Consider the following 12,455-nt stretch of genomic DNA (forward strand, 5'->3'; position numbering starts at 1 on the left):
GTACAGAAGGAGGCCATTTGGCCCATCGAGCCTGCACGACAACAATCCCACCCTATCCCTGTAACCCCATGTATTTAGCCTGCTAACCCTCCCCCGAAACTAGGGTCAATTTAGCATGTCCAATCCAAATAACCAGCACGTCATTCGGACTGTGGGAGGAAACCGGAGCACCCGGAGGAAACCCACGCAGACATGGGGATAATGTGCAAACTCCGCACAGACAGTGACCGAAGCTGGGAATTGAACCCGGGACCCTGGCGCTGTGAGGCAGCAGTGCTAACCACTGTGCCACCGTGCCGTTCTCTGAGTCTGGGGATCAAGTGTACATTCTGAAGCAGAGGCGGGTAGATTTTTATTGGGCTGGGGGATTCATAAGTGAAGAGTTAGGGCAGCTTGAGAGACGGAGGAGTAAGGTTAACCATGTGGCGAGTGGTGGAATAGGTGCGAGGGGCTGAATGGCCTCCTTCTGTTTGCTGCCGTTACCAATGCTAGCATTTGGCACCACCTAGTGGACACCAGGCTCTAGATGTCAGCAAGCCTTTTATCGTTCTTTTATAGACAGGCTCCGTGTCACAACAGTGAAACTATTCACAGATTAACAGCAGATGTGATTTCACAAGAGACTCTCTGAAGGATACAATGTAGAGTGGGAGCAGGAAGGTTGACGGAGGATTGTTAATGATGACACCACAATAGTGGGTCGGATCTCAAACAATGACAAGACAGAGTACAGGAATGAGACAGAGAATCTGGTGAACTGGTGTAGCAACAATAATCTCTCCCTCAATGTCAACAAAACAAAGGAGATTGTCACCGACTTCAGGAAGCTTAAAGGAGAACATGCCCCTGTCTACATCAACGGGGACGAAGTAGAAAGGGTCGGGAGCTTCAAGTTTTTAGGTGTCCAGATCACCAACAATCTGTTCTGGTCCCCCCCCTCCCCCCGCCATGCCGACACTATAGTTAAGAAAACCCACCAACGCCTCTACTTTCGCAAAAGATGAAGGAGATTTGGCATGTCAGCTACGACTCTCACCAACTTTTACAGATGCACCATAGAAAGCATTCTTCCTGGTTGTATCACAGCTTGGTATGGCTCCTGCTCTGCCCAAGACCGCAAGGAACTACAAAGGGTCGTGAATGTAGCCCAATCCATCACGCAAACCATCCTCCCATCCACTGACTCTGTCTACACTTCCCGCTGCCTCGGCAAAGCAGCCAGCATAATTAAGGACCCCACGCATCCCGGACATTCTCTCTTCCACCTTCTTCCGTCGGGGAAAAAGATACAAAAGTCTGAGGTCGCGTACCAACCGATTCAAGAACAGCTTCTTCCCTGCTGCTGTCCGACCTTTGAATGGACCTACCTCGCACTAAGTTGATCTTTCTCTCCACCCTAGCTATGACTGTAACACTACATTCTGCCCTCTCTCGTTTCCTTCTCTATGAATGGTATGCTTTGTCTGTATGTTAATACATGTGACAATAATAAATTAAATTCAAAATTCAAATTATGATCCTGCATTGTGAGGGGGAAGATTGATTGATAAGGTAAAGTCAGGTGATTCCTCCCCGGAAAAAAAATCTGAGGATTCATTTTCAGTTTTGGTTTAGAAGAGGGTGCAGATCGGACTGAAAGCAGTGTTCCTCTCTCTCTCCCCCGGATTTGGAAATTCTGCTGGCTAGCTGGGAGCAAGGTTCCTGGCCTTCCTGGAATGGAAAATCTGCTGTTGGGGGTTCGCTTGCCTACAGTCTCTCTCTCTCCCTGGTGTTTAGGGAAGCTGTTCTAACTTCAGACCAGTCTGGGTGTATATCCAGAGGGCTGCTAGAAGTGACAGGACTGGGAGGTCAGAGCTTCAATTCTCCACCCAAAGGAATACATTCTTGCATCATGTGAACATTTGCTGTGTTGAACCTGTGGCAAGGGTATTGTTTGATTGGGATATTTGCTACATTCATTCAGGGTTACACAATATCATGGGTGTTTTTTCTTGTTTGTAATTGATGAGTTATTGCTAATTTTCTTGCCATACATGTGAACTTCATTCTTAAATAAACACTCACCTGATGAAGAGGCGGCGCTCCGAAAGCTCGTGCTACCAAATAAACCTGTTGGACTTTAACCTGGTGTCGTGAGACTTCTTACTGCGCCCACCCCAGTCCAACGCCGGCATCTCCACATCATAAATAAACTTTGTTTGATAAAAGCTCCCTGGTGGGTCATTTGAATCATACCTGCAGTGAAACATCTCGTGCTCACCCTAGCCAAATACAAAATGCTAAATTTATGATCTGGGCGGACTTCGTAAAACACTTTGGAGCTTCTGACCTGAAGGATAACACAGGCACTGAGGTCAAGGGGCTGAATGGTCTCCTCTTGTTCCTTGTTATGTGTGTGTGTGTGTGAGTGTATCTGTGTGCGTGTGTGTGTGTGTGTGTGTGCGTGCGTGTGTGTGTGCGTGCGTGTGTGTGTGCGTGTGCGTGTGCGTGTGCGTGTGCGTGTGCGTGTGTGTGTGTGTGTGTGTGCACATGGGCACGTGCATGCAAATGTGTGCGCGCGCGCGTGTGCTTCTGAGCATGTGAGCGCACGTGTGGGTTTGCGTACCTGCATGTGGGTGGCTTTACGTGTGCATTTGTTTGTGTACACCTGTGCATGCGTGTCTGTGTGCGCATGCACAAGTGTGTATGCATCTGAGCATGTGTGTGTGTGGGTGTGTGTGGGTGTGCGCGCATGCATGCATTTGTGTGCCTACATGTGTACCTGTGTGTGGGACTTTACGTGCGCCTGTGTGTGTGCACATGTGTGCGCACACATATGTGTGCATGCGTGTGTGTGTGTGTGTGCGCGCGTCTGTGCATGTGTGTCTGTGCTTGTGCGAGCATGTGAGTGGTTACAAGGAGAAAGCACACTGGTCTGCTCAGCCACACCAAACCACCCAAAAGGCAAATTAAACAGCAACAAGGCTGAGAATGCCAGGAGTAAGAAAGACAAACATTGAGGAATTCTCCTCTCTCCTTCCCTGTTTGAGTTGCTGGGACAGTGGGTGTGGACAGACAGCACACCCCCCCGCCACCCCCTTGCTCTGGAGGGATCTCTGCATTCCGATATAATAACCCGGAATCTGACAGTCACTCCAGCTCCAAACCACAAGCCTTCCCAGCAGCTGTTTACCCTCACTGCACACTCGGTGTAACGTTTCTCTGCCTGGGAACTTGTAACCCCCGCGTCCATTGTGCTCAGATGGAAACTGAGATACTCTCCAAAATACAACAAGAAAGGGATCCCTGGATAATCCCCCAATGGTGAAACATCTTTATCCTGCAAATCCACAACCATTTCAGTATCAAATCCTCACTCACGGTTCATCAATCACAACAACAACATGTTGCATTCATATAGCGTCCACAACACAGCAGAACATTGAGAATCCAGGGTCATCACCAGCGCAACATTGACACCAAACCAGAGGTGGAAACATACAGAGACGCGACTCAGAGCTTTGGCCAAGAGGTAAGTTTTTGGAAACATCTTAAAAGGAAGACAGTGTGTATCAGGGAGCCAACTGACACGGCCACTGAGGGTGGGAAGCTGGAAGGGAGGGATGTCAGCGAGACACAGTATTCATGGAGATATGTTCCCGGTGATGTGTGAAAACCGGAATATCCTCCACAACAGAACACAGTTCACAGTAAAACCGCTTACCTGACCAGAGGCCCTTCAGTCACACGATGAAACCCTTGCTGCTTTCTGCAGATGAAGATAATCACTCGCACTGTTCTGCCGGGGTGTAATCTGATAATCATCACCAACTCGCTGTCCGGATACCTGTATAAACAATCACTCTGTCACACCATCAAACCGTACAACCATACAATCCCAACACTGCAGGAGGAGGCCATTCAGCCCATCGAGTCTGCAGCCCTCTCTGAAAAAGCATCTTCCCCAGTCCCCCACACCCTCTCCTCATAAACCTGCACATTTACCATGGCCAATTTACCATGGCGCATTTACCATGACCAATCCCCCTAACCTACTCATCTTTGGGCACTAAGGGGCAATTTAGCATGGCCAATTCCCCTAACCTACTCATCTTTGGATACTAAGGGTCAATTTAACACGGCCAATCCACCCAACCTACACATCTTTACACTAAGGGGCAATTTAGCAATTTTGAGTCTAGCAATCTGCCCGACTCAACCTGACTCACTGCTATTTAATCACTCACTTTCCATCGCTTTCCGGGGGAGAAATTGCCACAGACTAACCATGCTCAGAAAAAAATTCTCTTCATCCACTTGGGGGACCCTGATTTTTAAATGGTGCCCCTCCCTCCAGTTAACCCATCCCTCACGAGGGGAAACTATTCTCTCTACATTCACTGTGTCCAGTCTCCCCAGGACTCCAGCAATGAGTGACCATCTCAGATTGGTGGGAATGTATTGTGTCCCCTCAACCAGAATCATAGAAATCATAGAAACCCTACAGTGCAGAAGGAGGCCACTCGGCCCATCGAGTCTGCACCGACCACAATCCCACCCAGGCCCTACCCCCACATATTTTACCCGCTAATCCCTCCAACGTACGCATCCCAGCACTCCAAGGGGCAATTTTTTTAACATAGCCAATCAACCTAACCCGCACATCTTTGGACTGTGGGAGGAAACCGGAGCACCCGGAGGAAACCCACGCAGACACGAGGAGAATGTGCAAACTCCACACAGACAGTGACCCGAGCCAGGAATCGAACCCGGGACCCTGGAGCTGTGAAGCAGCAGTGCTAACCACTGTGCTACCGTGCCGCCCATTGATTCGCAAAGCATCCAACGGAGAAACTATGGACAGAATCATCAAATCCCTGCAGTGCTGAAGGAGGCCATTCGGCCCATCGAGCCTGCACCGACCACAATCCCACCCAGGCCCTATCCCCGTAACCCTACGCATTTACCCTAGCTAGTCTCCCTGGGAGTAAAGACACACTAATGAGAATCCAGACTTTTCTCTCTCTCATAGAATCATCGAATCCCTACAGTGCAGAAGAAGGCCATTCAGCCCATCAAGTCTGTACCGACCACAATCCCACCCAGGCCACATTCCCGTAACCCCGTGCATTTACCCAGCTAATTCCCTCTGACACGAAGGGGCAAATTAGCACGGCCAATCCCCCTAAACCCCACATCTTTGGAGCATGGGAAGAAACCGGAGCAAACCCATGCAGACATGGGGAGAAAGTGTAAACTCCACACAGACAGTGACCCAAGCCGGGAATCGAACCCGGGTCTCTGGCGCTGTGAGGCAGCAGTGCTAACCACTGTGCTATCTGCATGGGGAATAGGTGGAGAGGTGGATTTGAGACCAGGGAGGGTAACAAGCTATCATAGAATTCCCTACAGTACAGAAGGAGGCCATTCGGCCCATCAAGTCTGCAATCCCACCCAGGCCCGATCCCCGTAACCCTACATATTTACCCTGCTAATCCCTCTGACACGAAGGGACAATTTAGCATGGCCAATCCACCTAACCCGCACATTTATCTTCATGTGTCTGGGAGTTTTCATTCTCCCTCAGGACTAACAGCAGCTGTGACACTATTCTGGGTCTATCCTTGGGAACTAGAAGGAGCAGGAGGAGTTCGGAAGCTCATTCTAGTTGACGTTCCAGATCAGACTGTGATCTTGGGATTTACGCTGCACGGTCAGGTCAAACCAGTAAATTCCAATCCTGTCCTTATCCAACAGACCCACTCATGGCAAAGCAGACTGGAGAATGATGCAGAAAGACTCTCTCCCGGGAGGCAGGAAACTCACAATAACAAACCAGCCTCTGCAACAATCACTTAACTCACTACACATTCTCAACGAGGAAAGGTGATGACTATTGCAGTCAAATAGGCTCATGGTTCTGTGAGTGAGGCCACGATGGTGATGTAACTGTGACATTGGCAGTAAGGTGACTGGGAGGCAAGCAGAGTGGCACAGTGGTTAGCACTACTGCCTCACAGCGCCGGGGACCCGGGTTCAATTGCGGCCTTGGGTCACTGTCTGTGTGGAGTCTGCCCGTTCTCCCGTGTCGGCGTGGGTTTCCTCCAGGTGCCTCCCACAGTCCAAAGATGTGCTGGTTCAGTTGATTGGCCATGATAAATTGCCCCTTAGTGTGAGGGGGATTAGCAGGGTAAATACGCAGTGTCACGGAGATCGGGCCTGGGTGGGATTGTGGTCGGTACAGACTTGATGGGCTGAATGGCCTCCTTCTGCACTGTCGGGATTCTATGAGAGGGAGTGAGGTGAAGAACAGTCTGGATTCTCATGAGTGCGTTTTAACTCCCAGATCGTTGTAACTCCCTCTTCAGAACGTGTTGGGAGCTAAACGATACGGACAGTAAGAAGTCTCACAACACCGGGTTAAAGTCCAACACGTCTATTTGGAATCACGAGCTTTCGGAGCACTGCCCCTTCATCAGGCGAGTGGTACTGACAGCCTCAGTTCTGTCAGAGGGAAACGAAACCATAGAAACCCTACAGTGCAGAAGGAGGCCATTCGGCCCATCGAGTCTGCACCGACCACAATCCCACCAGGCCCGACCCCCACATATTTTACCCGCTAATCCCGAATGCTGATCGAGTTATGGTAAGACTCGATGTGGTAGTGTGGCCCCTTTTCGGGGGAGGGCTGGATGGTTGCAGTTGGGGCGTTGTTCGGACAAGATCTGGATTTGTTTTGCTGCATAACCCTCCGCTATCTGTCATTGCGATCAACAAATCCTTCAGCTAATTATTTGCCACCTCGGGTTATCACACAAGGGGTTTAGCGAGAGGTTAGTGCCAACACGCGCAGTGAATGAACTCTGTGCGGAGATATCTGAACATGATATGAATGTCAGGTTGGCGCTGAGCTGCCTTCCCCAGGTTGGCTCACTGAGGAGTTGACCCTTCGCTGGCACCAGGTTGGGGGATTTGAACTGGGACCCCCGCCCCCACCGTCACCCCAACAACTTTCCCAGAGTTCGCGGCCGCCGTCCGGGAGTGGACGATGGGCACAGCAGCAGCCAATGGGAGACTGATATTCTTCAGGGCGGGCCCAACTGCAGCCAATGGGAAAGCAGCATCCTGGAGGGTGGCTGAAGCAGAGCAGAAAGGGTTAAGTCTCTGGCAGTTGGGAGAAGGGATTGGGGGAGGGAGAGCGTCCAGACGGCCTGTCTGCGGCCTCTCGCTGGAGGGAGTGGCCAGACGGTGTGTCTGCGGGGTCTAGCCCAGCACTGGCACTGCCAGACGGCTGCTATTCACACTGCCCTGTGTGTGTGTGTGTGTGTGTGTGCTGTTTACAGTTACCATGGAGACTCCTGTGGTTCCGAAGTGTCTCAGTGGAACAGCTTCTCTCTCGGCCTTTCACGAGACTCCCCTGTTCCCCATCAGTGAGTCCAAGATTCCCATCGCAGCTTACCGCAATGATGACAGCCCAGACCGGATATACCTGGGCTTCCGAGGTGGGTACGCGCCCGTGTGTGGGGGTTGGGGGGGTGAGGGGGGAAGGGGGCAGGGGAAAGGGGAAGGTAGCTAGGGGGGCAGGGGGCTGGGGGGGCCACGGGGCAGGGGGGGCAGGGCAAGGGGGCAGGGGGCAGGGCCCAGGGCAAGGAGGTAGGGCAAGGAGGGGGGAAGGAGCAAGGGGGGAGGGAGCAAGGGGGGAGGGAGCAAGGGGGGAGGGAGCAAGGGGGGAGGGAGCAAGGGGGGAGGGAGCAAGGGGGGAGGGAGCAAGGGGGGGAAGGAGCAAGGGGGGGAAGGAGCAAGGGGGGGAAGGAGCAAGGGGGGGAAGGAGCAAGGGGGGGAAGGAGCAAGGGGGGGAAGGAGCAAGGGGGGGAAGGAGCAAGGGGGGGAAGGAGCAAGGGGGGGAAGGAGCAAGGGGGGGAAGGAGCAAGGGGGGGAAGGAGCAAGGGGGGGAAGGAGCAAGGGGGGGAAGGAGCAAGGGGGGGAAGGAGCAAGGGGGGGAAGGAGCAAGGGGGGGAAGGAGCAAGGGGGGGAAGGAGCAAGGGGGGGAAGGAGCAAGGGGGGGAAGGAGCAAGGGGGGGAAGGAGCAAGGGGGGGAAGGAGCAAGGGGGGGAAGGAGCAAGGGGGGGAAGGAGCAAGGGGGGGAAGGAGCAAGGGGGGGAAGGAGCAAGGGGGGGAAGGAGCAAGGGGGGGAAGGAGCAAGGGGGGGAAGGAGCAAGGGGGGGAAGGAGCAAGGGGGGGAAGGAGCAAGGGGGGGAAGGAGCAAGGGGGGGAAGGAGCAAGGGGGGAAGGAGCAAGGGGGGAAGGAGCAAGGGGGAAGGAGCAAGGGGGAAGGAGGCAAGGGGGAAGAAGGCAAGGAGGCAGGGGGCAAGGAGGCAGGGGGCAAGGAGGCAGGGGGCAAGGAGGCAGGGGGCAAGGAGGCAGGGGGCAAGGAGACAGGGGGCAAGGAGACAGGGGGCAAGGAGACAGGGGGCAAGGAGACAGGGGGCAAGGAGACAGGGGGCAAGGAGACAGGGGGCAAGGAGACAGGGGGCAAGGAGACAGGGGGCAAGGAGACCGGGGGCAAGGACAAGAAGCATGGGGCAGGGCCAAGGGGCAGGGGGCAAGGAGGCGAGAGAGTCACTTTAATCACAGGCATGGGCGGGGAGGAAACGAGACTGGCACTTGCCGACCTTGGCACATCCTGAGAAACTCCGCGGCACGGGCACCGCCACGACACAGGCAGCCAGCATGTGCACAGCAAGATCCCACACACAGCAGGATCCCACATACATCAACAGCAGCAACGTGGCGATCAGCAGATGATCCCCTTGGGAGGGGGGTTGGGGGGGCAGTGTTTGTGAAGGGATTGATATGGAGCGCAGGGCACCAGAAGAGAACCCCTCAGCCCACTCCCTCCCCACACTCACCCCCCTCCCCCGAGAGATCAGACTGTGCCTCAGTTTAACATCTCAACACCAGGGCAGCACGTCTGGCAGTGCTGCACTCCCTCAGTGCTGCTCTGTGACTGAAACTGGAGTTCACAAACTCCGAGGCGAGGGCGTTACACAGTGAGTCAGATATTAGTCCTGTCAGGAATCCTGTCAGGAATCAGGAACGGAATCATAGAAACCCTACAGTGCAGAAGGAGGCCATTCGGCCCATCGAGTCTGCACCGACCACAATCCCACCCAGGCCCTACCCCCATATCCCTCCATCTTTACCTGCTAATCCCTCTAACCTATGCATCTCAGGACTCTAAGGGGCAATTTTTAGCATGGCCAATCAACCTAACCCGCACATCTTTGGACTGAGAGAGAAAACCGGAGCACCCGGAGGAAACCCACGCAGACACGGGGAGAACGTGCAAACTCCACACAGACAGTGACCCAAGCCGGGAATCGAACCCAGGTCCCTGGAGCTGTGAAGCAGCAGTGCCAACCCACTGTGCTATCGTGCCACGCATATCGGTTCCATGCCTCTGGGCACGGGTTTTGAAACCATGTGTTCCACGGCTTGAGGTCCTCGCTGGTCAGATACTCTCACTGGGTGACAGCAGCCCAGCGGTGAAAGTGGGACCCCCCCCCACCGTCACCTCCCCTCCCCTCCCCCACAGGACCCTCTCCTCAGGTACCACGTGGGAAATTGGGCTTGGTTTGATAGGTACCCTCCTCCCACACCCATCGCCCGATCCTTCCATTCCTTACTCCCCTCATGTTTATCCAGCTTCCTCTTTAAATACATCGATGAAGATAACAAGTCACCACAGTCCCACATGACCATAGACTGCTCTATCTCCCCTTTGACGGGGGGAGAGCTGACTGGTGGCGATTTAACCTGAGGGTCACCACACTTCAGGCGTGGGGCAAGGTTGAGAAGGCGGGGGCCTTCCTGAATAACCTCAGCCGGTACGGGAACTGAACCCGCGCTGTCGGCATCACCCTGCATCACTCACCAGCCGTCCAGCCAACTGAGCTAAACCGAGTGGCTGGGAGATTACTGATTATTCTTGTGATCCATTGTCCAGACTGCAAGGTTGGGGCTTGGAGAGAGCATGCTGGGAATGGACAGAGGCTTTGACATTTTTTGGGGGGGGCTTGGAGTGTAGAAAATGTGTGGTAGAATTGGAGGTTGCTTCAACAAGGCAACAGCTTGGACACAAACCATAAGACCATATGACCATAAGCTATATAAGACCCTCGTCAGACCCCACTTGGAGTACTGTGCTCAGTTCTGGTCGCCTCACTGTGGGAAGGATGTGGAAAAGATTGAAAGGGTGCAGAGGAGATTTACAAGGATGTTGCCTGGATTGAGTGGCATGCCTTATGAGGATAGGCTGAGGGAGCTCGGTCTTTTCTCCTTGGAGAGACGAAGGATGAGAGGAGACCTAATAGAGGTGTATAAGATGTTGAGAGACATAGATCGGATGGACTCTCAGAGGCTTTTTTCCAGGGTGAAATGTCTGCTACGAGAGGACACAGGTTTAGGGTGCTGGGGGGTAGGTACAGGGTAGATGTTAGGGGTAAGTTTTTCACACAGAGGGTGGTGGGCGAGTGGAATCGGCTGCTGTCGGTGGTGGTGGAGGCGAACTCAATAGGGTCTTTTAAGAGATTCCTGGATGAGTACATGGAGCTGAATAGGATGGAGGGTTATAGGTAGATCTAGAAGGTAGGGATGTGTTCGGCACAACTTGTGGGCCGAAGGGCCTGTTTGTGCTGTAGTTTTTCTATGTTTCTATGACATAGGAGTAGAATTAGGCCACTCAGCCCATCGAGTCTGCTCCGCCATTCAATCATGGCTGATATTTTTCTCATCCCCATTCTCCTGCCTTTTCCCCATAACCCCTGATCCTCTTATTAATCAAGAACCTATCTATCTCTGTCTTAAAGACACTCAATGACCTGGCCTCCACAGCCTTCTGCAGCAAAGAGTTCCACAGATTCACCACTCTCTGACTGAAGAAATTCCTCCTCCTCTCTGTTTTAAAGGATCGTCCCTTTCGCCTGAGGTTGTGCCCTCTGGTTCTAGGTTTTCCTACTAGTGGAAACATCCTCTCCACATCCACTCTATCCAGGCCTCGCAGTATCCTGGAAGTTTCAATAAGATCTCCCCTCATCCTTCTAAACTCTAACGAGTGCAGACCCAGAGGCCTCAACCGTTCCTCATACAGGCATCTGCTCCCTCTCTTGTAACCCCCTTCCACTGAGCTCATTTATCTCTGAGGGATCCTATTCCCACGATTGTGTTGAGAGTCTGGGAGCTGGACAGGGGCTTTGGGAAATTATATTCTCGAGCCTGTAGCTTCTGCAAATCATTCCTCTTTATTTACAGCAAGTATTTACACATTAGGACCTATAGACCAGGCTGGAACCTCTCCTGCTTCCTGATCTCATTTGGTAGATCGAATTGGGGCAGGACTTACTCAGTTAATGGTAGGGCGTTGGGGAGAGTTACAGAACAAAGAGATCTGGGGGTACGGGTTCATAGCTCCTTGAAAGTGGAATCACAGGTGGACAGAGTGGTGAAGAAGGCATTCGGCATGCTTGGCTTCATTGGTCAGAACATTGAATACAGGAGTTGGGACGTCTTGTTGAATTTGTACATAGAGTCATAGAAGTTTACAGCATGGAAACAGGCCCTTCGGCCCAACTTGTCCATGCCGCCCTTTTTTTTTTAATCCCCTAAGCTGGTCCCAATTGCCCGCATTTGGCCCATATCCCTCTGTACCCAGATCTTTTATGTACATGACATTGGTAAGGCCACACTTGGAATACTGTGTACGATTCTGGTCACCCTATTATAGAAAGGATATTATTAAACTAGAAAGAGTGCAGAAGAGATTTACTAGGATGCTACCGGGACTTGATGGTTTGAGTTATAAGGAGAGGCTGGATAGACTGGGACTTTTTTCTCTGGAGCGTAGGAGGCTGAGGGGTGATCTTATAGAGGTCTATAAAATAATGAGAGGCATAGATCAGCTGGATAGTCAATATCTTTTCCCAAAGCTAGGGGAGTCTAAAACTAGAGGGCATAGGTTTAAGGTGAGAGGGGAGAGATACAAAAGGGTCCAAAGGGGCAATTTTTTCACACAGAGGGTGGTGAGTGTCTGGAACAAGCTGCCAGAGGTAGTAGTAGAGGCGGGTACAATTTTGTCTTTTAAAAAGCATTTAGACAGTTACATGGGTAAGATGGGTATAGGGGGATATGGGCCAAATGCAGGCAATTGGGACTAGTTTAGTAGTTAAAAACTGGGCGGCATGGACAAGTTGGGTCAAAGGGCCTGTTTCTATGTTGTAAACTCTGTAACTCTATCTCGACAATACTTTTATAGACGTTTACAGCACAGAAGGAGACCATTCAGCCCTTTGTGCCTATGCTGGTCAAAGATCTGGGTAGACTAATCCCATTTTCCAGCACTTGGCCCATAGCCCTGGAGGGTACAGCAGCGCAAGTGAATATCTGAAATGTTCCGAGAGTTTCTGACTCAACCCGCCCTT

General features: G+C 52.3%; 1 protein-coding gene across 1 annotated transcript in view; it reads right to left on the reverse strand.

The window, feature by feature from the left end:
- Positions 1 to 8,711, reverse strand: part of LOC144509728 (prenylcysteine oxidase 1-like) — a 22,635-nt gene extending 13,924 nt beyond the window's left edge. Inside the window, 3 exon segments of the mRNA XM_078238507.1 lie at positions 3,173 to 3,319; positions 6,976 to 7,115; positions 8,648 to 8,711. Of these exon segments, the coding sequence (XP_078094633.1) occupies positions 3,173 to 3,319; positions 6,976 to 7,115; positions 8,648 to 8,711 (351 nt within the window).
- Between the last annotated feature and the right edge of the window lie 3,744 nt (positions 8,712 to 12,455).

The sequence above is a fragment of the Mustelus asterias genome, chromosome 22, assembly GCF_964213995.1.
Source record: "Mustelus asterias chromosome 22, sMusAst1.hap1.1, whole genome shotgun sequence".
NCBI lineage: Eukaryota > Metazoa > Chordata > Chondrichthyes > Carcharhiniformes > Triakidae > Mustelus > Mustelus asterias.